Source organism: Eleutherodactylus coqui, chromosome 1 (genome assembly GCF_035609145.1).
Source record: "Eleutherodactylus coqui strain aEleCoq1 chromosome 1, aEleCoq1.hap1, whole genome shotgun sequence".
Classification (NCBI taxonomy): Eukaryota; Metazoa; Chordata; class Amphibia; order Anura; family Eleutherodactylidae; genus Eleutherodactylus; species Eleutherodactylus coqui.
Window position 1 is genome coordinate 4,915,921 of NC_089837.1, and position 25,653 is coordinate 4,941,573.

At 54.7% G+C, this 25,653-nt stretch overlaps 2 protein-coding genes across 7 annotated transcripts in view; one reads left to right on the top strand and one right to left on the bottom strand.

The window, feature by feature from the left end:
- IFT172 (intraflagellar transport 172) overlaps positions 1–18,305 on the bottom strand; it is a 113,063-nt gene extending 94,758 nt beyond the window's left edge. For both annotated transcript variants that reach the window (XM_066594342.1, XM_066594341.1), the window contains exon 1: positions 18,150–18,305. In XM_066594342.1, the coding sequence (XP_066450439.1) occupies positions 18,150–18,296 (147 nt within the window). In that variant the 5' untranslated portion in view covers positions 18,297–18,305. The remainder of the gene's footprint in view (positions 1–18,149) is intronic.
- Positions 18,306–18,464: 159 nt separating this feature from the next.
- Positions 18,465–25,653, top strand: part of LOC136618574 (low density lipoprotein receptor adapter protein 1-like) — a 52,010-nt gene continuing 44,821 nt past the window's right edge. For all 5 annotated transcript variants that reach the window (XM_066594347.1, XM_066594343.1, XM_066594344.1 and 2 more), the window contains exon 1: positions 18,465–18,549. In XM_066594347.1, coding sequence (XP_066450444.1) covers positions 18,486–18,549 — 64 coding nt within the window. In that variant the 5' untranslated portion in view covers positions 18,465–18,485. The remainder of the gene's footprint in view (positions 18,550–25,653) is intronic.

The window sequence follows — 25,653 nt, forward strand, 5'->3', positions numbered from 1 at the left end:
GGCCTCAGTAGTAATAGTGACCCCCCCGCCCTTGCCTCAGTAGTAATACTGTGCCCCAGAGTGGCCTCAGTAATAGTAGTGACCCGTACAGTGGCCCCAGTAGTAATAGTGACCCCCCATAGTGACCCCAGTAGTAACAGTGACCCCCCACAGTGGCCTCAGTAGTAATAGTGTCCCCCCACAGTGGCCCCAGTAGTAATAGTGTCTCCCCTCAGTGGCCCCACTAGAAATAGTGTCTCCTATATTAGCCCCAGTAGTAATAGTGTCTCCCACAGTGGCCTCAGTAATAATAGTGACCCGCACAGTGGCCTCAGTAGTATTAGTGACCCCCACAGTGGCCTCAGTAGTAATAGTGTACCCTATAATCGGCTTTGGTAGTAATAGTGACCCCCACAGTGGCTCAAAAGTAATAGTGTCCCCTATATCGGCCTCAGTAGTAATAGTGACCCCCACAGTGACCTCAGTAGTAATAGGACCCCCACAGTGACCTCAGTACTCAGTAGTAATAGTGTCCCTGACAGTGGCCTTAGTAGCCATAGTGACCCCAATATTAGCCCCAGTAGTAATAGTGTCCCCCAGAGTGGCCTCAGTAATAATAGTGACTATTGCTACTGAGTACAGTGGCCCCAGTACTCAGTAGTAATAGTGTCCCCCACAGTGGCCTCAGTAGTAATAGTGCTCTACATTATTGGCCTCAGTAGTAATAGAGTCCCCAAGAGTGGCCTCAGTAGTAATAGTGACCCGTAAATTGGCCCCAGTACTGAAGAGTAATAGTGACCCCCACAGTGGCCTCAGCAGTAATAGTGCCCCCCTTGCCTCAGTAGTAATAGTGTCCCTAAGAATGGCCTCAGTAATAATAGTGACCTATACAATGGCATCAGTACTCAGTAGTAATAGTGACCCCCACAGTGGCCTCAGTAGTAATAGTGACCCCCACAGTGGCCCCAGTACTCAGTAGTAATAGTGACCCCCACAGTGGCCTCAGCAGTAATAGTGACCCCCCCCCTGCCTCAGTGGTAATAGTGTCTACCAGAGTGGCCACAGTAAAAATAGTGACCCGTACAGTGGCCCCAGTAGTCAGTAGTAATAGTGACCACCAGAGTGGCCTCAGCAGTAATAGTGATCGCCCCCCTCTTGCCTCAGTAGTAATAGTGTCCCCCAGAGTGGCCTCAGTACTAATAGTGACCCGTACAGTGGCCCCAGTACTCGGTAGGAATAGTGACCCCCACAGTGTCTGTCAGTAGTAAGTGTCCCCCAGAGTGGCCTCAGTAGTAATAGTGACCCCCACAGTGGCCTCAGTAGTAATAGTGACCCCCACAGTGGCCTCAGTAGTAATAGTGTACCTTATAATCGGCTTCGGTAGTAATAGTGACACCCACAGTGGCTCAAAAGTAATAGTGTCCCCTATATCGGCCTCAGTAGTAATAGTGACCTCAGTAGTAATAGGACCCCCACTAGTGATATTATTACTACCGTGGCTGATATAGGGTACGCTTAGAGTGTCTCCTATATAAACTCTAGTAGTAAAGCACCCCCTGGGGGCAGAACCAAGGAGGACAGGTACGGGGAGGAGGATCCCAGGGGCACACACTGACATCAGAGTGTGCAACCGAGATTAGCGTCGCTAAGTGATTACTGGCTAGGGAGCTGTAGGTTTGGCACCATACCCCTATAGGGTGTCCTGTTTCTCCTTCTACTCACCCTATAGTGTGTCCTATCTATCCTCACCCTATACAGAGTCCTGTCTATTCTCACCTATAGAGTGTTCTATCTATCCTCCCTCTAAAGAGTGTTCTGCTCCTCCTCCTCACCCTATAGTGTTCTATCTATCCCCCCTCTATAGTGTTCTGCTCCTCCTCCTCACCCTATAGTGTTCTATCTATCCCCCCTTTATAGTGTTCTGCTCCTCCTCCTCACCCTATAGAGTGTTCTATCTATCCTCCCTCTATAGTGTTCTGCCCCTCCTCCTCACCCTATAGAGTACTCTATCTATACTCCCTCTATAGAGTGTTTTGCCCCTCCTGCTCCCCTATAGAGTGTTCTATGTATCCTCCCTCTATAGTGTTTTGCCCCTCCTCCCCACCTATAGAGTGTTCTATATATCCTCCCTGTAAAGAGTGTTCTGCCCCTTCTCCTCACCCTATAGAGTGTTCTATCTATCCTCCCTCTATAGAGTGTTCTGCCCCTCCTCCTCACCCTATAGAGTGTTCTATCTATCCTTTCTCTATAGAGTGTTCTGCCCCTCCTCCTCACCCTATAGAATGTTCTATCTATCCTTTCTCTATATAGTGTTCTGCTCCTCCTCCCCAATAGAGTGTTCTATCTATCCTCCCTCTATAGAGTGTTCTGCCCCTCCTCCTCACCCTATAGAGTGTTCTATCTATCCTTCCTCTATAGAGTGTTCTGCCCCTCCTCCTCACCTATAGAGTGTTCTATCTATCCTTCCTCTATAGAGTGTTCTGCCCCTCCTCCTCACCTATAGAGTGTTCTATCTATCCTCCCTCTATAGAGTGTTCTGCTCCTCCTCCTCACCTATAGAGTGTTCTATCTATCCTCCCTCTATAGTGTTCTGCTCCTCCTCCTCACCCTATAGAGTGTTCTATCTATCCTCCCTCTATAGTGTTCTGCCCCTCCTCCTCACCCTATAGAGTGTTCTATCTATCCTTCCTCTATAGAGTGTTCTGCTCATCCTCCTCACCTATAGAGTGTTCTATCTATCCTCCCTCTATAGAGTGTTCTGTGTTACCATGCAGGGCGGCGCGGGGTCCCGCGGTTTCTCCGTTTTTGTGCGTTTATGGCCAGCATCCCCGTTTCCTGACTTCTCTTCCTACCCCGTCTGCCTGTCCTGCAGCTGATGTCGCCACTGATGTGCTGCAGGGGGTATGGAAGGAAGTGCAAAAGAATCTAGAGGTAGTGGGGTCTCGCATGCAGCTACGCAGTGGGAGAAGCCTCTCAGTTTCTGAACCTTACAAGGTGGGTCAGAAGGTGTATCTGTCCTCCAGGAACCTAAGATTGAAGGTCCCGTCCTTAAAGCTTGCGCCGCGTTTTGTAGGGCCTTTTACCATTACGCGTGTAATTAACCCGCTCGCTTACGAACTTGAGTTGCCAGCCACGTGGAAAGTGCATAGGGTTTTCCACAAGTCCTTGTTGAAACACTTTGTCTCTTCGGCTGTTGTCGCTTTGTGTGGAGGATTATTGCTCCAATTTCAGACGCTATGCGGGTGATACGGCATGGAACGATAGCGCTCTGAAAGATGTTTTTCTGCAGGGCCTCTCGGCCGCGGTTAAAGACCTGTTGATTTCCCATCCTGTTCCCGGGTCCTTAAGGGAGGCTATGGAGCTAGCGGTGAAGATAGGAGGCTCAGGTCTAGGAAGTAAGATAGACAGGCCCGTAGAGTTAGGGAGGTCGCTTGTCCTGGTTCCTCTTCTTCCTTACCAGTCTCTGTTCCCGAGCCTATGGAGGTGGACCCGCTGGACCCCAAGGAGCGACGCCGGATTCGTTTGTTGCATCGTCTCTGCCTCTACTGCGGGAAAGCTGGACATCGGGTGATAACCTGCCCCCTGAGGCTTCAGCGCTCACAGTTGGAACCAGCGGAAAACTCCGAGTCCTAGGCGATTGTAGGGAGGATCGCCTAGGACTTCAGGTACTTCCTAAACTTTTGGTACCGTGTCATGTTAGATTCCGGGATTTTTCCCGATCAGGGCAGGCGTTTATTGATTCCGGAGCAGCCGCTAACCTGATAAGCATGTGTTTCGTTGAACCCCTGTTGGCTGAATTGGTGGCGCTGAAGACGCCAATTCATTTTACTAGTATTGATGCTACCCCTCTCGCTCTGGGCCTGGTGCGGTGGAGGACCCCAGTTTTACAGTTCACGGTGGGGATTCTCCACTCGGAAGAACTATCATTCCTGGTGATGGAGAAAATGTCGGTAGACATGGTGCTAGTGATGCCGTGGTTGGCGCTGCACAACCCCCAATTCAATTGGACCACCCGGGAGCTGACTCATTGGGGACCAGCCTGCCATAGCCACCTTGCTCCCCTTCCGCTCTGCTCAGTAGATACCGCGCTCATTCCGGAATACTTGTCTGACTTCCGGGATGGGTTTTCTAAAAGACTGTCAGAGACCCTGCCTCCTCACAGAGAGTGGGATTGTGGGATAGACCTTATTCCAAATAAGCCCATCCCTAAGGGAGCCATTTTTAACTTATCAAGGCGGTAGTATGAAGCTCTCAAGGTCTATATTACGGAGTCCCTGGCCAAACGTCATATTAGGCCATCCCGTTCCCCTGCTGGGGCGGGTCTCTTCTTTGTCGAGAAGAAGGATGGGACATTGAGGCCCTGTGTAGATTATCGGGCCTTCAATCAGATCACAGTTAAGAACCAGTGCTCTCTGCCTCTGATTCCTGACCTCCTGAATCAGGTGGTGGAAGCCCACTGGTTTTCGAAACTAGATTTAAGAGGGGCTTATAATTTGATCCGTATCCGCGAGGGGGATGAGTGGAAGACGGCATTCAATATCCCGTTGGGACACTTTGAATGTCTTGTGATGCCATTTGGCCTTTGTAATGCCCCTGCGCTCTTCCAGGGATTTATGAATGTGGTCTTTCACGACATCCTGGGGGTGTTTTTAGTCATCTACCTCAACGACATCCTGGTATATTCTCCTGACTGGGACTCTCATGTGCAGCACCTTAGGTTGGTACTAACCCGGTTACGTGAGTACCAGTTGTTTGTCAAATTGGAGAAATGTCTGTTTGGCACTCAACAAGTGTCTTTTCTAGGGTATGTAATTTCTCCGACTTCCGTGCAAATGGAGTCGGATAAAGTGGCAGCTATCTCCCAGTGGGTCCGACCAGGTAATCTGAAAGCACTCCAACGGTTCTTAGGTTTTGTGAATTTCTATCGCAAGTTCATCAGAAACTATTCAGTTATCGCTCAACCGTTGACCGATCTTACCAAGAAGGGGGCTGACTTGGTAAGATGGTCACCTGAGGCCCTGGGGGTGTTCAATCGTCTCAAAAGGGCGTTCTCGGTCGCCCTGGTGCTCGTCCAGCCTGACCCACAACGCCCCTTTTTCGTGGAGGTTGATGCATCTGAGGTGGGGGCTTGCTCTGTGTTGTCCCAGGTGGTTAGCGAGAGGGCTGGCTACAGTCCATGTGCATTCTTCTCACGAAAGTTCAGTTCGGCAGAGCGTAATTATGATGTAGGTAATCGAGAGCTATTGGCAATCAAGTGGTCCTTAGAAGAGTGGCGTCACCATCTTGAGGGCGCTCGACATCCCGTCATGGTGTACACTGATCATAAGAACTTGGTATATCTGGCCAACGCTAAACGACTCACGGCACGTCAGGCCAGGTGGGCTTTGTTCTTTTCTAGATTTAACCTCGTAGTGACGTATCTCCCAGGGGCTAAGAATGTCAAGGCTGATGCTCTCTCTCAGCGTTTTGGGGTGCCAGAATGTGAGTCGCTGCCTCCCGAAAATATCCTGGAACCTGGGGTTGTGGTTGCGGCTGTGAACTCTGGTCTCATTCTCCCCTTCAGAGTGCTCAGCAGGACGCTGCACCAGGGGTGCCAGAGGGCAGATGGTTTGTGCCAGAATCTTTACGCCTCACGGTTATTGAAGAGTCCCACTCGTCAGTTTTCGCGGGTCATCCGGGAGTGCAAGGGACTCTGGATCTTTGCTCCAGGCTCTAATGGTGGCCTTCTATGTCTCGTCAGATACGTGACTTCGTAAGGAGGTACTCTATTTGCGCTCGCGGCAAGAATCGCCGGCGGCGTCCGGAGGGTCCTCTGAGACCGCTGCCTGTGCTGTTGCGCCCCTGGTCGCACCTTTCGGTAGATTTTGTTACTGACTTGCCAGAGTCACAAGGGTTCACCACCGTTCTGGTGGTGGTGGACCGTTTCCCTAAGATGGCCCATTTTGTGGCGTTAGAGAAACTCCCTTCGGCGATTGAATTTGCCCAGGTCTTCGTTAAAGAAATTGTTCGCCTCCATGGAGTTCCTGAGAACATTGTGTCCAATCGCGGGGTTCAGTTCGTGGCACAGTTTTGGCGGGCCTTCTGCAGAAATCTTGGGACTTCGCTTTCATTCTCTTCAGCATTCCACCCGCAGACTAATGGTGAAACTGAGCGGAAGAACCAGGATTTGGTGCAATATTTAAGGCTGTTTGCTAGTGAGAGGGTTCATCGGTGGGTTGAATTTCTGCCGTTGGCCAAGTTTGCGCTGAACAACCGTACTAGTTCTTCCACGGGGGTCTCTCTGTTTTGGTGCGTTTATGGCCAGCATCCCCGTTTCCTGACTTCTCTTCCTACCCCGTCTGCCTGTCCTGCAGCTGATGTCGCCACTGATGTGCTGCAGGGGGTATGGAAGGAAGTGCAAAAGAATCTAGAGGTAGTGGGGTTTCGCATGCAGCTGCGCAGTGGGAGAAGCCTCTCAGTTTCTGAACCTTACAAGGTGGGTCAGAAGGTGTATCTGTCCTCCAGGAACCTAAGATTGAAGGTCCCGTCCTATTACGCGTGTAATTAACCCGCTCGCTTACGAACTTGAGTTGCCAGCCACGTGGAAAGTGCATAGGGTTTTCCACAAGTCCTTGTTGAAACCCTTTGTCCCTTCGGTGAGTTCTGTCTGCAGCCTGTCTCAGTCAGTCCTAGTTTGCTAGTCAGCGTCCTTTCCAGTTTGCCTGTAGCACAGTCTTTTCCTGTTTGGTCACTCCATCTGCCTTTTCTGTCGGCACTCTGTCCCCCGTCAGTTAGTTTCATCTTTGCAGTCGCCAGGTCCCTAGGCAGGATAGGGACCGCCGTCCAGTTGTCCGCCTGGGGTTAGCCAGGGTTGAGGCAAGTAGGCAGGGACAGTGGGGTGCGGGAAGTTCAGGGCACCCCACCTGGCGCTCGGGGGGCCAGACTGCCGTAACATTCTGCCCCTCCTCCTCACCCTATAGAGTGTTCTATCCTCCCTCTATAAAGTGTTCTGCCCTCCTCCTCCCCTATAGAGTGTTCTATCTATCCTCCCTCTATAGAGTGTTCTGCTCCTCCTCCCCTATAGTGTGTCCTATCTATCCTCCCCCTATAGAGTGTTCTGCTCCTCCTCACCTATAGTGTGTCCTATCTATTCTCCCCCTATAGAGTGTTCTATCTATCCTCCCTCTATAGAGTGTTCTGCCCCTCCTCCTCACTCTATAGTGTTCTATTGTTCTATCATCCCTCTATAGAGTTGTCTATCTATCCTCCCTCTATAGAGTGTTCTGCTCCTCTTCCTCCCCCTATAGAGTGTTCTATCTTTCCTCCCCCTATAGAGTGTTCTATCTATCCTCCCTCTATAGAGTGTTTTGCTCCTCCTCCTCACCCTATAGAGTGTTCTATCTATCCTCCCCTATAGAGTGTTCTGCCCCTCCTCCTCACCTATAGAGTGTTCTATCTATCCTCCCTCTATAGAGTGTTCTGCCCTCCTCCTCACCTATAGTGTTCTATCTATCCTCCCTCAATAGAGTGTTCTGCCCTCCTCCTCACCTATAGTGTTCTATCTATCCTCCCCCTATAGAGTGTTCTATCTATGCTCCCTCAATAGAGTATCTGCTCCTCCTCCACCCCTATAGAGTGTTCTATCTATCCTCCCTCTATAGAGTGTTCTGCTCCTCCTCCCCCTATAGAGTGTTCTATCTATCATCCCTCTATAGAGTGTTCTGTCCCTCCTCCTTACCCTATAGAGTGTTTTCTCTATCCTCCCTCTATAGTGTTCTGCTCCTCCTCCTCACCCTATAGAGTGTTCTATCTATCCTCCCCCTATAGAGTGTTCTATCTGTCCTCCCTCTATAGAGTATTCTGCTCCTCCTCCTCACCCTATAGAGTGTTCTATCTATGCTCCCCCTATAGAGTGTTCTGCCCCTCCTCCCCCTATAAAGTGTTCTATCTATCCTCCCTCTATAGAGTGTTCTGCTCCTCCCCTCCCCTATAGTGTTCCATCTACCCTCCCTCTATAGAGTGTTCTGCCCTCCTCCTCACCTATAGAGTGTTCTATCTATCCTACCCCTATAAAGTGTTCTATCTATCCTCCATCTATAGAGTGTTCTGCTTCTCCCCCTCCCCTATAGAGTGTTCCATCAATCCTCCCCCCATAGAGTGTTCTGCCCTCCTCCTTACCCTATAGAGTGTTTTATCTATCCTTCCTCTATAGAGTGTTCTGCCCTCCTCCTCACCTATAGAGTGTTCTATCTATACTCCCTCTATAGTGTTCTGCTCCTCCTCCTCACCCTATAGAGTGTTCTATCTATCCTCCCCCTATAGTGTTCTGCCCCTCCTCCTCCCCCTATAGAGTGTTCTATCTATCCTCCCTGTATAGAAAATTCTGCCCCTCCTCAACTATAGAGTGTTCTATCTATCCTCCCTCTATAGAGTGTTCTGGCCCTCCTCCTTACCCTATAGAGTGTTTTATCTATACTTCCTCTATAGAGTGTTCTGCCCTCCTCCTCACCTATAGAGTGTTCTATCTATCCTCCCTATATAGAGTGTTCTGCTCCTCCTCTTCACCCTATAGAGTGTTCTATCTATCCTCCCGTATAGAGTGCTCTGCACCTCCTCCTCACCTATAGCGTGTTCTATCTATCCTCCCTCTATAGAGTCTTCTGCCCTCCTCCTCACCTGTAGAGTGTTCTTTCTATCCTCCCCCTATAGAGTGTTCTATCTATGCTCCCTCAATAGAGTGTCTGCTCCTCCTCCTCTCCCTATAGAGTGTTCTATCTATCCTCTCCCTATAGAGTGTTCTATCTATGCTCCCTCAATAGAGTGTCTGCTCCTCCTCCTCTCCCTATAGAGTGTTCTACCCCTCCTCCTCACACTATAGGGTGTTCTATCTATCATCCCTCTATAGAGTGTCCTGTCCCTCCTCCTTACCTATAGAGTGTTTTATCTATACTTCCTCTATAGAGTGTTTTGCCTTCCTCCTCACCTATAGAGTGTTCTGCACCTCCTCCTCACCTATAGAGTGTTCTATCTATCCTCCCCCTATAGAGTGTTCTATCTATCCTCTCCCTATAGAGTGTTCTATCTATGCTCCCTCAATAGAGTGTCTGCTCCTCCTCCTCTCCCTATAGAGTGTTCTACCCCTCCTCCTCACACTATAGGGTGTTCTATCTATCATCCCTCTATAGAGTGTCCTGTCCCTCCTCCTTACCTATAGAGTGTTTTATCTATACTTCCTCTATAGAGTGTTTTGCCTTCCTCCTCACCTATAGAGTGTTCTATCTATCCTCCCTCTATAGAGTGTTCTACTCCTCCTCTTCACCCTATAGAGTGTTCTATCAATCCTCCCCGTATAGAGTGCTCTGCACCTCCTCCTCACCTATAGAGTGTTCTATCTATCCTCCCTCTATAGAGTGTTCTGCCCTCCTCCTCACCTATAGAGTGTTCTATCTATCCTCCCTCTATAGAGTGTTCTGCTCCTCCTCTTCACCCTATAGATTGTTCTATCAATCCTCCCCGTATACAGTGCTCTGCACCTTCTCCTCACCTATAGAGTGTTCTATCTATCCTCCCTCTATAGAGTGTTCTGCCCTCCTCCCACCTGTAGAGTGCTCTATCTATCCTCCCCCTATAGAGTGTTCTGCACCTCCTCCTCACCTATAGTTTGTTCTATCTATCCTCCCTCCATAGAGTATTCTGCCCTCCTCCTCACCTATAGAGTGTTCTATCTATCCTCCCCCTATAGTGTTCTATCTATGCTCCCTCAATAGAGTCACTGCTCCTCCTCCTCTCCCTATAGAGTGTTCTATCTATCCACCCTCTATAGAGTGTTCTGCTCCTGCTCCTCCTCCTATAGAGTGTTCTATCTATGCTCCCCCTATAGAGTGTTCTGCCCCTCCTCCCCCGATGGTGTTCTATTTATCCTCCATCTATAGAGTGTTCTGCTCTTCCCCCTCCCCTATAGAGTGTTCCATCTATCCTCCCCCCATAGAGTGTTCTGCCCCTCCTCCTTACCCTATAGAGTGTTTTATCTATCCTTCCTCTATAGAGTGTTCTGCCCTCCTCCTCACCTATAGAGTGTTCTATCTATCCTCCCTCTATAGAGTGTTCTGCCCTCCTCACCTATAGAGTGTTCTACTATCCCCCCATAGAGTGTTCTGCCGCTCCTCCTCACCTATAGAGTGTTTTATCTATCCTCCCTCTATAGAGTGTTCTGTCCTCCTCCTCACCTATGGAGTGTTCTATCTATCCTCCCCCTATAGTGTTCTGCCCCTCCTCCTCCCCCTATAGAGTGTTCTATCTATCCTCTCTGTATAGAGTATTCTGCCCCTCCTCAACTATACAGTGTTCTATCTCTCCCCCCCTTATAGAGTGTTCTGCTCATCCTCCTTATCATATAGAGTGTTTTATCTCTCCTTCCTCTAAAGAGTGTTCTGCCCTCCTCCTCACCTATAGAGTGTTCAATCTATCCTCCCCCTATAGAGGGTTCTATCTATCCTCCCTCTAGAGTTTCTGCTCCTCCCCCTCCCCTATAGAGTGTTCTATCTAGCCCCCCTCTATAGAGTGTTCTGCCCCTACTCCTCATCCAATAGAATGTTCTATCTATCCTCCCTCTACAGTGTTCTGCTCCTCCTCACCTATAGAGTGTTCTATCTATGCTCCCTCTATAGAGTGTTCTATCTATCCTCCCTCTATAGAGTGTTCTGCTCCTCCTCCCCTATAGAGTTTTCTATCTATGCTCCCTCTATAGAGTGTTCTGCTCCTCCTCCTCCCCAATAGAGTGTTCTATCTATCCTCCCTCTATAGAGTGTTCTGCTCGTCCTCCTCACCTATAGAGTGTTATATCTATCCACCCTCTATAGAGTGTTCTGCTTCTCCTCCTCCTCCCGCTATGGAGTGTTCTATCTATCCTCCCTCTATAGAGTGTTCTGCTCCTCCTCCCCTATAGAGTTTTCTATCTATGCTCCCTCTATAGAGTGTTATATCTATCCTCCCTCTATAGAGTGTTCTGCTTCTCCTCCTCCTCCCGCTATGGAGTGTTATATCTATCCTCCCTCTATAGAGTGTTCTGCTCCTCCTCCTCCTCCCCAATAGAGTGTTCTATCTATCATCCCTCTATAGAGTGTTCTGCACCTCCTCCTTACCCTATAGAGTGTTTTATCTATCCTCCCTCTATAGAGTGTTCTGCCCCTCCTCCCCCTATAAAGTGTTCTATCTATCCTCCCTCTATAGAGTGTTCTGCTCCTCCTTCTCCCCTATAGAGTGTTCTATCTACCCTCCCTCTATAGAGTGTTCTATCTATCCTCCCGCTATAAAGTGTTCTATCTATCCTCCCTCTATAGAGTCTTCTGCTCCTCCTCCTCACCCTATAGAGTGTTCTATCTATCCTCCCCCTATAGAGTGTTCTGCCACTCCTCCCCCTATAGAGTGTTCTATCTATCCTCCATCTTTAGAGTGTTCTGCTTCTCCCCTCCCCTATAGTGTTCCACCAATCCTCCCCCATAGAGTGTTCTGCCCTCCTCCTTACCCTATAGAGTGTTTTATCTATCCTTCCTCTATAGTGTTCTGCCCTCCTCCTCACGTATAGAGTGTTCTATCTATCCTCCCTCTATAGAGGGTTCTGCTCCTCCTCCTCACCCTATAGAGTGTTCTATCTATCCTCCCCCTATAGAGTGTTCTGCCCCTCCTCCCCCCCTATAGCGTGTTCTATCTATCCTCCCTGTATAGAAATTTCTGCCCCTCCTCAACTATAGAGTGTTCTATCTATCCTCCCTGTATAGGAAATTCTGCCCCTCCTCAACTATAGTGTTCTATCTATCCTCCCTCTATAGAGTGTTCTGCCCTCCTCCTCACCTATAGAGTGTTCTATCTATCCTCCCTCTATAGAGTGTTCTGCTCCTCCTCTTCACCCTATAGATTGTTCTATCAATCCTCCCCGTATACAGTGCTCTGCACCTCCTCCTCACCTATAGAGTGTTCTATCTATCCTCCCTCTATAGAGTGTTCTGCCCTCCTCCCACCTGTAGAGTGCTCTATCTATCCTCCCCCTATAGAGTGTTCTGCACCTCCTCCTCACCTATAGAGTGTTCTATCTATCCTCCCTCCATAGAGTATTCTGCCCTCCTCCTCACCTATAGAGTGTTCTATCTATCCTCCCCCTATAGTGTTCTATCTATGCTCCCTCAATAGAGTCACTGCTCCTCCTCCTCTCCCTATAGAGTGTTCTATCTATCCTCCCCTAAAGAGTGTTCTATCTATCCACCCTCTATAGAGTGTTCTACCCCTCCTCCTCACACTATAGGGTGTTCTATCTATCATCCTTCTATAGAGTGTTCTGTCCCTCCTCCTTACCCTATAGACTGTTTTATCTATCCTTCCTCTATAAAGTGTTTTGCCCTCCTCCTCACCTATAGAGTGTTCTATCTATCCTCCCCCTATAGAGTGTTCTATCGATCTTCCCTCTATAGAGTGTTCTGCTCCTCCTCCTCACCCTATAGAGTGTTCTATCTATCCTCCCTCTATAGACTGTTCTGCCCTCCTCCTCACCTATAGAGTGTTCTATCTATCCCCCCCATAGAGTGCTCTGCCCCTCCTCCTCACCTATAGAGTTTTTTTATCTATCCTCCCTCTATAGAGTGTTCTGCCCTCCTCCTCACCTATGGAGTGTTCTATCTATCCTCCCCCATATAGTGTTCTGCCCCTCCTCCTCCCCCTATACAGTGTTCTATCTATCCTCTCTGTATAGAGTGTTCTGCTCCTCCTCCTTACCATATAGAGTGTTTTATTTATCCTTCCTCTCAAGAGTGTTCTGCCCTCCTCCTCCCCCTATAGTGTTCTATCTATCCTCCCCCTATAGAGTGTTCTGCCACTCCTCCCCCTATAGAGTGTTCTACTTCTCCCCCTCCCCTATAGTGTTCCACCAATCCTCCCCCATAGAGTGTTCTGCCCTCCTCCTTACCCTATAGAGTGTTTTATCTATCCTTCCTCTATAGTGTTCTGCCCTCCTCCTCACGTATAGAGTGTTCTATCTATCCTCCCTCTATAGAGGGTTCTGCTCCTCCTCCTCACCCTATAGAGTGTTCTATCTATCCTCCCCCTATAGTGTTCTGCCCCTCCTCCCCCCCATAGCGTGTTCTATCTATCCTCCCTGTATAGAAATTTCTGCCCCTCCTCAACTATAGAGTGTTCTATCTATCCTCCCTGTATAGGAAATTCTGCCCCTCCTCAACTATAGTGTTCTATCTATCCTCCCTCTATAGAGTGTTCTGCCCTCCTCCTCACCTATAGAGTGTTCTATCTATCCTCCCTCTATAGAGTGTTCTGCTCCTCCTCTTCACCCTATAGAGTGTTCTATCAATCCTCCCCGTATAGAGTGCTCTGCACCTCCTCCTCACCTATAGAGTGTTCTATCTATCCTCCCTCTATAGAGTGTTCTGCTCCTCCTCTTCACCCTATAGAGTGTTCTACCAATCCTCCCTGTATACAGTGCTCTGCACCTCCTCCTCACCTATAGAGTGTTCTATCTATCCTCCCTCTATAGAGTGTTCTGCCCTCCTCCCACCTGTAGAGTGTTCTATCTATCCTCCCCCTATAGAGTGTTCTGCCCTCCTCCCACCTGTAGAGTGCTCTATCTATCCTCCCCCTATAGAGTGTTCTGCACCTCCTCCTCACCTATAGAGTGTTCTCCCTATCCTCCCTCCATAGAGTATTCTGCCCTCTTCGTCACCTGTAGAGTGTTCTATCTATCCTCCCCCTATAGTGTTCTATCTATGCTCCCTCAATAGAGTCACTGCTCCTCCTCCTCTCCCTATATAGTGTTCTATCTATCCTCCCCTAAAGAGTGTTCTATCTATCCACCCTCTATAGAGTGTTCTGCCTCCCTCCTCACCTATAGAGTGTTCTATCTATCCTCTTCTTATAGATTGTTCTATCTATGCTCCCAGCATAGAGTGTTCTGCTCCTCCTCCTCACTCTATAGAGTGTTCTATCTATCCTCCCCCCATAGAGTGCTCTGCCCCTCCTCCTCCCCCTATAGAGTGTTCTATTTATCCTCCCTCTATAGAGTGTTCTGCTCCTCCTCCTCACCCTATAGAGTGTTCTATCTATCCTCCCCTTATAGAGTGTTTTGCCCCTCCTCCTCACCTATAGAGTGCGCTATCTATCCTCCCCTATAGATTGTTCTATCTCTCCTCCCTCTATAGAGTGTTCAGCTCCTCCTCCCCCTATAGAGTGTTCTATCTATCCTCCCTCTATAGTGTTCTGCTCCTCCTCCTCACCCTATAGAGTGTTCTATCTATCCTCCCTTACACAGTGTTCTGCCCCTCCTCCTCCCTTATAGTGTTTCCTGACCCTCCTCCTCACCCTATAGAATGCCCTAGCTATCCCTGCCGTATGTAATGTGTTTTGCCCCTCCTCCTTCCTCTATAGAGTGTTCTATCTATCCTCCCTCTATAGTGTTCTGCCTTTCCTCCTCACCCTACAGAGTGTTCTATCTATCCGCACCTATAGAGTGTAGTATCTATCCTCTCCCTATAGAGTGTTCTGCTCCTCCCCCCTATAGTGTGTCCTATCTATCCTTTCCTCTATAGAGTGTTCTGCCCCTCCCCCTCCTCACCTACAGAGTGTTATATCTACCCCCTATAGAGTGTTCTGCTCCTCCCCCTCCTCTATAGGGTTTCATGACCCTCCTCCTCACCCTATAGAATGTCCTAGCTATCCCTACCGTATAATGTGTCCTGCTCCTCCACCTATAGTGTCCTATCTATCCTCCCCCATAGTGTTCTGCCCCTCCTCCTCCCTCTATAGAGTGTTCTATCTATTCTCCCCTATAGTGTTCTGCCCCTCTTCACCTATAGAGTGTTCTGACCCTCCTCCTCACCTATAGAGTGCTCTGCCCCTCCTCCTCACCTACAGAGTGTTCTATCTATCCTCCCCTATAGAGTGTTCTGCCCCTCCTCTTCATCTATAGAGTGTTCTGACCCTCCTCATCACCTATACAGTGTTCTGCTCCTCCCCTCCCCTATAGAGTGTTCTATCTATCCTCCCCTATAGTGTTCTGCTCCTCCCCTCCCCCCATATAGTGTTCTATCTATCCTCCCCCTATAGAGTGTTCTGCTCCTCCTCCTCACTTATAGAGTATGCTATCTATCCCCCTATAGAGTGTTCAGCCCTCCGCTTCACCTATAGAGTGTTCTGACCCTCCTCCTCACCTATAGTGTTCTGACCCTCCTCCTCACCTATAGAGTGTTCTATCTATCCTCGTTCTATAGTGTTCTGCCCTTCCTCCTCACCCTATAGAGTGTTCTATCTATCCTCCCTCTATAGAGTGTTCTGCTCCTCCCCCTCCCCTATAGTGTTTTAACTATCCTTCCTCTATAGAGTGCTCTGCTCCTCCCCTCCCCTATAGAGTGTTCTATCTATCCTCCCCTATAGAGTGTTGTGCCCTCCTCCTTACCCTATAGAGTGTTCTATCTATCCTCCCCCTATAGAGTGTTCTGCTCCTCCTCCTCCCCTATATGGTTTCCTGACCCTCCTCCTCACCCTATAGAATGTCCTATCTATCTGCTCCTCCCCCTCCCCTATAGAGTGTTCTATCTATCCTCCCCTATAGAGTGTTCTGCCCTCCTCCTACCCTACAGTGTTTCCTGCCCCTCCTCCTCACCCTATAGAATGCCCTAGCTATCCCTACCGTATATAATGTGTCCTGCTCCTCCACCTATAGTGTCCTATCTATCCTCCCCTACAGAGTGTTCTACCTACCCCCTATAAAGTGTTCTGCTCCTCCCCTCCCCCTATAGAGTGTTCTATCTATCCTCCCCCTATAGAGTGTTCTGCTCCTCCTTCTTCCCTATAGGGTTTCCTGGCCCTCCTCCTCACCCTATAGAATGTCCTATCCATCCTCACCCTATAGAGTGTTCTGCTTCTCCCCTCCCCTATAGAGTGTTCTATATATCCTCCCTCTATAGGGTGTTCTGCTCCTCCCCTATAGAGTGTCCTATCTATCCTTCCCCTATAGAGTGTTCTGCTCTTCCTCCTCTCCTATAGTTTTTCCTGCCCCTCCACCTCACCCTATAGAATGCCCTAGCTATCCCTACCGTATATAATGTGTTCTGCTCCTCCCCCTCCCCTATAGAGTGTCCTATCTATCCTCCCCCTATAGAGTGTTCTGCTCCCCCTCCTCCCCTACAGTGTTTCCTGCCCCTCCTTCTCACTCTATAGAGTGTTCTATTGATCCTCCCCCTATAGAGTGTTCTGCTCCTCCTCCTCCCCTACAGTGTTTCCTGCCCCTCCTCCTCACCCTATAGAGTGCTCTATCGATCCTCCCCCTATAGAGTGTTCTGCCCCTCCTCCTCCCCTAAAGAGTGTCCTATCTATCCTTCCCCTATAGAGCGTTCGGACCCTCCTCCTATAGTGTCCTATCTATCCTCCCCCTATAGAGTGTTCTGCTCCTCCCCCTCCCCTATAGGGTTTCCTGCCCCTCCTCCTCACCTTATATAATGCCCTAGCTATCCCTACCGTATATAATGTGTTCTGCTCCTTCCCCTTCCCTATAGAGTGTCCTATCTATCCTCCCCCTATAGAGTGTTCTGCTCCTCCTCCTCCCCTACAGGGTTTCCTGCCCCTCCTCCTCACCCTATAGAATGCCCTAGCTATCCCTACCGTATATAATGTGTCCTGCTCCTCCACCTATAGTGTCCTATCTATCCTCCCCTATAGAGTGTTCTACCTACCCCCTATAGTGTTCTGCTCCTCCCCTCCCCCTATAGAGTGTTCTATCTATCCTCCCCCTATAGAGTGTTCTGCTCCTCCTTCTCCCGTATAGGGTTTCCTGGCCCTCCTCCTCACCCTATAGAATGTCCTATCCATCCTTACCCTATAGAGTGTTCTGTTTCTCCCCTCCCCTATAGAGTGTTCTATATATCCTCCCTCTATAGGGTGTTCTGCTCCTCCCCTATAGTGTCCTATCTATCCTTCCCCTATAGAGTGTTCTGATCTTCCTCCCCTATAGTGTTTCCTGCCCCTCCTCCTCACCCTATAGAATGCCCTAGCTATCCCTACCGTATATAATGTGTTCTGCTCCTCCCCTATAGAGTGTTCTATCCTCCCCCATATAGTGTTCTGCCCCTCCTCCTCCCCTATAGAGTGTCCTATCTATCCTTCCCCTGTAGAGTGTTCGGACCCTCCTCCTATAGTGTCCTATCTATCCTCCCCCTATAGAGTGTTCTGCTCCTCCCCCACCCCTACAGGGTTTCCTGCCCCTCCTCCTCCCCCTATAGAATGCCCTAGCTATCCCTACCGTATATAATGTGTCCTCCTCCCCCTATAGAGTGTTCTGCTCCTCCTCCCCCCTATAGAGTGTTCTTCTCCTCCTCCCCCTATAGAATGCCCTAGCTATCCCTACTGTATATAATGTGTCCTGCTCCTCCACCTATAGTGTCCTATCTATCCTCCCCCTATAGAGTGTTCTGCTCCTCCTTCTCCCGTATAGGGTTTCCTGGCCCTCCTCCTCACCCTATAGAATGTTCTATCCATCCTCACCCTATAGAGTGTTCTGTTTCTCCCCTCCCCTATAGAGTGTTCTATATATCCTCCCTCTATAGGGTGTTCTGCTCCTCCCCTATAGTGTCCTATCTATCCTTCCCCTATAGAGTGTTCTGATCTTCCTCCTCCCCTATAGTGTTTCCTGCCCCTCCTCCTCACCCTATAGAATGCCCTAGCTATCCCTACCGTATATAATGTGTTCTGCTCCTCCCCTCCCCTATAGAGTGTTCTATCCTCCCCCATATAGTGTTCTGCCCCTCCTCCTCCCCTATAGAGTGTCCTATCTATCCTTCCCTTGCAGAGTGTTCGGACCCTCCTCCTATAGTGTCCTATCTATCCTCCCCCTATAGGGTTTCCTGACCCTCCTCCTCACCCTATAGAATGCCCTAGCTATTCCTACCGTATATAATGTGTTCTGCTCCTCCCCCTTCCCTATAGAGTGTCCTATCTATCCTACCCCTATAGAGTGTTCTGCTCCTCCCCCACCCCTACAGTGTTTCCTGCCCCTCCTCCTCCCCCTATAGAATGCCCTAGCTATCCCTACTGTATATAATGTGTCCTGCTCCTCCACCTATAGTGTCCTATCTATCCTCCCCCTATAGAGGGGCCTCTGTGTTGCTCGGAGAACACCTCTCTATGGTCCTCGGGGTCACCTGTGGGCTCAGCAGGGTCTTCACGTGCTTCAGCTGCATCTCCTCCGCTCCCCGGTGACTCTCCGTTACTCCGCTGATCAGCGCTTTAGACTCTAGCGGTTGCCCAGGTAACGGCCGTGGTAGTCTTTCCCATTGCAGTGACGTCATCAGAGACGTACTGCGTGTCCCGCCATATTTGATGAGGGCACAGACAGTAATCTAAGTTCCGCCTCCTGCAGTTCTGTTTCCTATGAAAGGCGCGACCACGCCCTGTACGCGGCGAAGTGCCTAATAAGAGGCGTGCTGTTGTATAGCTCCGCCCTTTTAGGCGTCGCCTTCATCCTCATCGGTTGGACCATGGAGGCGCTGAAGTCCGCGGGGAGAGCGATAATGAGGAGCCCGAGCCGGGCCCGGCACCACAGTGAGTCGGGGGTCCTCCCCTATCTATACCGGGGCCCGGCACCACAGTGAGTCGGGGGTCCTCCCCCTATATATACCGGCCCGGCGCCCCAGTGAGTCGGGGGTCCTCCCCCTATATATACCGGCCCGGCGCCCCAGTGAGCCGGGGGTCCTCCCCTCTATATACCGGCCCGGCGCCCCGGTGAGCCGGGGGTCCTCCCCTCTATATACCGGCCCGGCGCCCCGGTGAGTCGGGGGTCCTCCCCTATATATACCGGCCCGGCGCCCCGGTGAGCCGGGGGTCCTCCCCTCTATATATACCGGCCCGGCACCCCAGTGAGTCGGGGGTCCTCCCCTCTATATATACCGGCCCGGCACCCCAGTGAGTGGGGGGTCCTCCCCTATATATACCGGCCCGGCACCCCAGTGAGTCGGGGGTCCTCCCCTATATATACCGGCCCGGCACCCCAGTGAGTCGGGGGTCCTCCCCTATATATACCGGCCCGGCACCCCAGTGAGTCGGGGGTCCTCCCCCTATCTATACCGGGGCCCGGCACCCCAGTGAGTCGGGGGTCCTCCCCTATCTATACCGGGGCCCGGCACCCCAGTGAGTCGGGGGTCCTCCCCCTCTATATACCGGCCCGGCACCCCAGTGAGTCGGGGGTCCTCCCCCTCTATATACCGGCCCGGCGCTCCGGTGAGCCGGGGGTCCTCCCCTATATATACCGGCCCGGCGCCCCGGTGAGTCGGGGGTCCTCCCCTCTATATATACCGGCCCGGCACCCCAGTGAGTCGGGGGTCCTCCCCTCTATATATACCGGCCCGGCACCCCAGTGAGTGGGGGGTCCTCCCCTATATATACCGGCCCGGCACCCCAGTGAGTCGGGGGTCCTCCCCTATATATACCGGCCCGGCACCCCAGTGAGTCGGGGGTCCTCCCCCTCTATATACTGCCCCGGCACCCCAGTGAGTCGGGGGTCCTCCCCCTCTATATACCGGCCCGGCACCCCAGTGAGTCGGGGGTCCTCCCCCTCTATATACCGGCCCGGCACCCCAGTGAGTCGGGGGTCCTCCCCCTCTATATACCGGCCCGGCACCCCAGTGAGTCGGGGGTCCTCCCCCTCTATATACCGGCCCGGCGCCCCGGTGAGTCGGGGGTCCTCCCCTCTATATACCGGCCCGGCGCCCCAGTGAGTCGGGGGTCCTCCCCTCTATATACCGGCCCGGCGCCCCAGTGAGTCGGGGGTCCTCCCCTCTATATACCGGCCCGGCGCCCCAGTGAGTCGGGGGTCCTCCCCTCTATATACCGGCCCGGCGCCCCAGTGAGTCGGGGGTCCTCCCCTCTATATACCGGCCCGGCGCCCCAGTGAGTCGGGGGTCCTCCCCTCTATATACCGGCCCGGCGCCCCAGTGAGTCGGGGGTCCTCCCCTCTATATACCGGCCCGGCACCCCAGTGAGTCGGGGGTCCTCCCCTATATATACCGGCCCGGCACCCCAGTGAGTCGGGGGTCCTCCCCTCTATATATACCGGCCCGACACCCCGGTGAGTCGGGGGTCCTCCCCTATCTATACCGGGGCCCGGCACCCCAGTGAGTCGGGGGTCCTCCCCCTCTATATACCGGCCGGGCACCACAGTGAGTCGGGGGTCCTCCCCCTCTATATACCGGCCGGGCACCACAGTGAGTCGGGGGTCCTCCCCCTATATATACCGGCCCGGCACCACAGTGAGTCGGGGGTCCTCCCCCTATATATACCGGCCCGGCACCACAGTGAGTCGGGGGTCCTCCCCCTATATATACCGGGGCCCGGCACCCCAGTGAGTCGGGGGTCCTCCCCTATCTATACCGGGGCCCGGCACCCCAGTGAGTCGGGGGTCCTCCCCCTCTATATACCGGCCCGGCACCCCAGTGAGTCGGGGGTCCTCCCCCTCTATATACCGGCCCGGCACCCCAGTGAGTCGGGGGTCCTCCCCCTCTATATACCGGCCCGGCACCCCAGTGAGTCGGGGGTCCTCCCCCTCTATATACCGGCCTGGGACCCCAGTGAGTTGGGGGTCCTCCCCTCTGTATACCGGCCCGGCGCCCCTGTGAGTCGGGGGTCCTCCCCCTATATATACCGGCCCGGCACCCCAGTGAGTCGGGGGTCCTCCCCCTATATATACCGGCCCGGCACCCCAGTGAGTCGGGGGTCCTCCCCCTATATATACCGGCCCGGCACCCCAGTGAGTCGGGGGTCCTCCCCCTATATATACCGGCCCGGCACCCCAGTGAGTCGGGGGTCCTCCCCTATCTATACCGGGGCCCGGCACCCCAGTGAGTCGGGGGTCCTCCCCCTCTATATACCGGCCCGGCACCACAGTGAGTCGGGGGTCCTCCCCCTATATATACCGGCCCGGCACCACATTGAGTCGGGGGTCCTCCCCCTATATATACCGACCCGGCACCCCAGTGAGTCGGGGGTCCTCCCCCTATATATACCGACCCGGCACCACGGTGAGTCGGGGGCCCTCCCCTATATATACCGTCCCGGATCCCCAGTGAGTCGGGGGCCCTCCCCTCTATATACCGGCCCGGCACCACGGTGAGTGGGGGGTCCTCCCCTATATATACCGGCCCGGCGCCCCAGTGAGTCGGGGGTCCTCCCCTATATATACCGGCCCGGCACCCCAGTGAGTCGGGGGTCCTCCCCTCTATATATACCGGCCCGGCACCACGGTGAGTCGGGGGTCCTCCCCTCTATATATACCGGCCCGGCACCACGGTGAGTCGGGGGTCCTCCCCTCTATATATACCGGCCCGGCACCCCAGTGAGTCGGGGGCCTTCCCCCACTATATACCGGGGCCCGGCACCCCAGTGAGTCGGGGGTCCTCCCCTATCTATACCGGGGCCCGGCACCCCAGTGAGTCGGGGGTCCTCCCCCTCTATATACCGGCCGGGCACCACAGTGAGTCGGGGGTCCTCCCCCTCTATATACCGGCCGGGCACCACAGTGAGTCGGGGGTCCTCCCCCCTATATATACCGGCCCGGCACCCCAGTGAGTCGGGGGTCCTCCCCCTATATATACCGGGGCCCGGCACCCCAGTGAGTCGGGGGTCCTCCCCCTATATATACCGGGGCCCGGCACCCCAGTGAGTCGGGAGTCCTCCCCTATCTATACCGGGGCCCGGCACCCCAGTGAGTCGGGGGTCCTCCCCCTCTATATACCGGCCCGGCACCCCAGTGAGTCGGGGGTCCTCCCCCTCTATATACCGGCCCGGCACCCCAGTGAGTCGGGGGTCCTCCCCCTCTATATACCGGCCTGGGACCCCAGTGAGTTGGGGGTCCTCCCCTCTGTATACCGGCCCGGAGCCCCAGTGAGTCGGGGGTCCTCCCCCTATATATACACCGGCCCGGCGCCCCAGTGAGTCGGGGGTCCTCCCCCTCTATATACCGGCCCGGCGCCCCAGTGAGTCGGGGGTCCTCCCCCTCTATATACCGGCCCGGCGCCCCAGTGAGTCGGGGGTCCTCCCCCTCTATATACCGGCCCGGCGCCCCAGTGAGTCGGGGGTCCTCCCCTCTATATACCGGCCCGGCGCCCCAGTGAGTCGGGGGTCCTCCCCTCTATATACCGGGGCCCGGCACCCCAGTGAGTCGGGGGTCCTCCCCTCTATATACCGGGGCCCGGCACCCCAGTGAGTCGGGGGGTCCTCCCCCTATATATACCGGGGCCCGGCACCCCAGTGAGTCGGGGGGTCCTCCCCCTATATATACCGGGGCCCGGCACCCCAGTGAGTCGGGGGTCCTCCCCCTATCTATACGGGGGCCCGGCACCCCAGTGAGTCGGGGGTCCTCCCCCTATATGTACCGGCCCGTCACCCCAGTGAGTCGGGGGTCCTCCCCCTATATGTACCGGCCCGTCACCCCAGTGAGTCGGGGGTCCTCCCCCTATATGTACCGACCCGTCACCCCAGTGAGTCGGGGGTCCTCCCCCTATATGTACCGACCCGTCACCCCAGTGAGTCGGGGGTCCTCCCCCTATATGTACCGGCCCGACACCCCAGTGAGTCGGGGGTCCTCCCGCTATATGTACCGGCCCGCCACCCCAGTGAGTCGGGGGTCCTCCCCCTCTATATACCGGCCCGGCACCCCAGTGAGTCGGGGGTCCTCCCCCTCTATATACCGGCCCGGCACCCCAGTGAGTCGGGGGTCCTCCCCCTCTATATACCGGCCCGGCACCCCAGTGAGTCGGGGGTCCTCCCCTCTATATACCGGTCCGGCACCCCAGTGAGTCGGGGGTCCTCCCCCTCTATATACCGGTCCGGCACCCCAGTGAGTCGGGGGTCCTCCCCCTCTATATACCGGCCCGGCACCCCAGTGAGTCGGGGGTCCTCCCCCTCTATATACCGGCCCGGCACCCCAGTGAGTCGGGGGTCCTCCCCTCTATATACCGGTCCGGCACCCCAGTGAGTCGGGGGTCCTCCCCCTCTATATACCGGTCCGGCACCCCAGTGAGTCGGGGGTCCTCCCCCTCTATATACCGGCCCGGCACCCCAGTGAGTCGGGGGTCCTCCCCCTCTATATACCGGCCCGGCACCCCAGTGAGTCGGGGGTCCTCCCCCTCTATATACCGGCCCGGCACCCCAGTGAGTCGGGGGTCCTCCCCCTCTATATACCGGCCCGGCACCCCAGTGAGTCGGGGGTCCTCCCCCTCTATATACCGGCCCGGCACCCCAGTGAGTCGGGGTCCTCCCCCTCTATATACCGGCCCGGCACCCCAGTGAGTCGGGGGTCCTCCCCCTATATGTACCGGCCCGGCACCCCAGTGAGTCGGGGGTCCTCCCCCTATATGTACCGGCCCGGCACCCCAGTGAGTCGGGGGTCCTCCCCCTATATGTACCGACCCGTCACCCCAGTGAGTCGGGGGTCCTCCCCCTATATGTACCGGGTCGACACCCCAGTGAGTCGGGGGTCCTCCCGCTATATGTACCGGCCCGCCACCCCAGTGAGTCGGGGGTCCTCCCCCTCTATATACCGGCCCGGCACCCCAGTGAGTCGGGGGTCCTCCCCCTCTATATACCGGCCCGGCACCCCAGTGAGTCGGGGGTCCTCCCCCTCTATATACCGGCCCGGCACCCCAGTGAGTCGGGGGTCCTCCCCCTCTATATACCGGCCCGGCACCCCAGTGAGTCGGGGGTCCTCCCCCTCTATATACCGGCCCGGCACCCCAGTGAGTCGGGGGTCCTCCCCCTCTATATACCGGCCCGGCACCCCAGTGAGTCGGGGGTCCTCCCCCTCTATATACCGGCCCGGCACCCCAGTGAGTCGGGGGTCCTCCCCTCTATATACCGGCCCGGCACCCCAGTGAGTCGGGGGTCCTCCCCCTCTATATACCGGCCCGGCACCCCAGTGAGTCGGGGGTCCTCCCCCTCTATATACCGGCCCGGCACCCCAGTGAGTCGGGGGTCCTCCCCCTCTATATACCGGCCCGGCACCCCAGTGAGTCGGGGGTCCTCCCCCTCTATATACCGGCCCGGCACCCCAGTGAGTCGGGGGTCCTCCCCCTCTATATACCGGCCCGGCACCCCAGTGAGTCGGGGGTCCTCCCCCTCTATATACCGGCCCGGCACCCCAGTGAGTGGGGGGTCCTCCCCCTCTATATACCGGCCCGGCACCCCAGTGAGTGGGGGGTCCTCCCCCTCTATATACCGGCCCGGCACCCCAGTGAGTGGGGGGTCCTCCCCCTCTATATACCGGCCCGGCACCCCAGTGAGTGGGGGGTCCTCCCCCTCTATATACCGGCCCGGCACCCCAGTGAGTGGGGGGTCCTCCCCCTCTATATACCGGCCCGGCACCCCAGTGAGTGGGGGGTCCTCCCCCTCTATATACCGGGGCCCGGCACCCCAGTGAGTGGGGGGTCCTCCCCCTCTATATACCGGGGCCCGGCACCCCAGTGAGTGGGGGGTCCTCCCCCTCTATATACCGGGGCCCGGCACCCCAGTGAGTGGGGGGTCCTCCCCCTCTATATACCGGGGCCCCGGCACCCCAGTGAGTGGGGGGTCCTCCCCCTCTATATACCGGGGCCCCGGCACCCCAGTGAGTCGGGGGTCCTCCCCCTCTATATACCGGGGCCCCGGCACCCCAGTGAGTCGGGGGTCCTCCCCCTCTATATACCGGGGCCCCGGCACCCCAGTGAGTCGGGGGTCCTCCCCCTCTATATACCGGGGCCCCGGCACCCCAGTGAGTCGGGGGTCCTCCCCCTCTATATACCGGGGCCCCGGCACCCCAGTGAGTCGGGGGTCCTCCCCCTCTATATACCGGGGCCCCGGCACCCCAGTGAGTCGGGGGTCCTCCCCCTCTATATACCGGGGCCCCGGCACCCCAGTGAGTCGGGGGTCCTCCCCCTCTATATACCGGGGCCCCGGCACCCCAGTGAGTCGGGGGTCCTCCCCCTCTATATACCGGGGCCCCGGCACCCCAGTGAGTCGGGGGTCCTCCCCCTCTATATACCGGGGCCCCGGCACCCCAGTGAGTCGGGGGTCCTCCCCCTCTATATACCGGGGCCCCGGCACCCCAGTGAGTCGGGGGTCCTCCCCCTCTATATACCGGGGCCCCGGCACCCCAGTGAGTCGGGGGTCCTCCCCCTCTATATACCGGGGCCCCGGCACCCCAGTGAGTCGGGGGTCCTCCCCCTCTATATACCGGGGCCCCGGCACCCCAGTGAGTCGGGGGTCCTCCCCCTCTATATACCGGGGCCCCGGCACCCCAGTGAGTCGGGGGTCCTCCCCCTCTATATACCGGGGCCCCGACACCCCAGTGAGTCGGGGGTCCTCCCCCTCTATATACCGGGGCCCCGACACCCCAGTGAGTCGGGGGTCCTCCCCCTCTATATACCGGGGCCCCGGCACCCCAGTGAGTCGGGGGTCCTCCCCCTCTATATACCGGGGCCCCGGCACCCCAGTGAGTCGGGGGTCCTCCCCCTCTATATACCGGGGCGCCGGCACCCCAGTGAGTCGGGGGTCCTCCCCCTCTATATACACCGGCCCGGCACCCCAGTGAGTCGGGGGTCCTCCCCCCTATATATACCGGCCCGGCACCCCAGTGAGTCGGGGGTCCTCCCCCCTATATATACCGGCCCGGCACCCCAG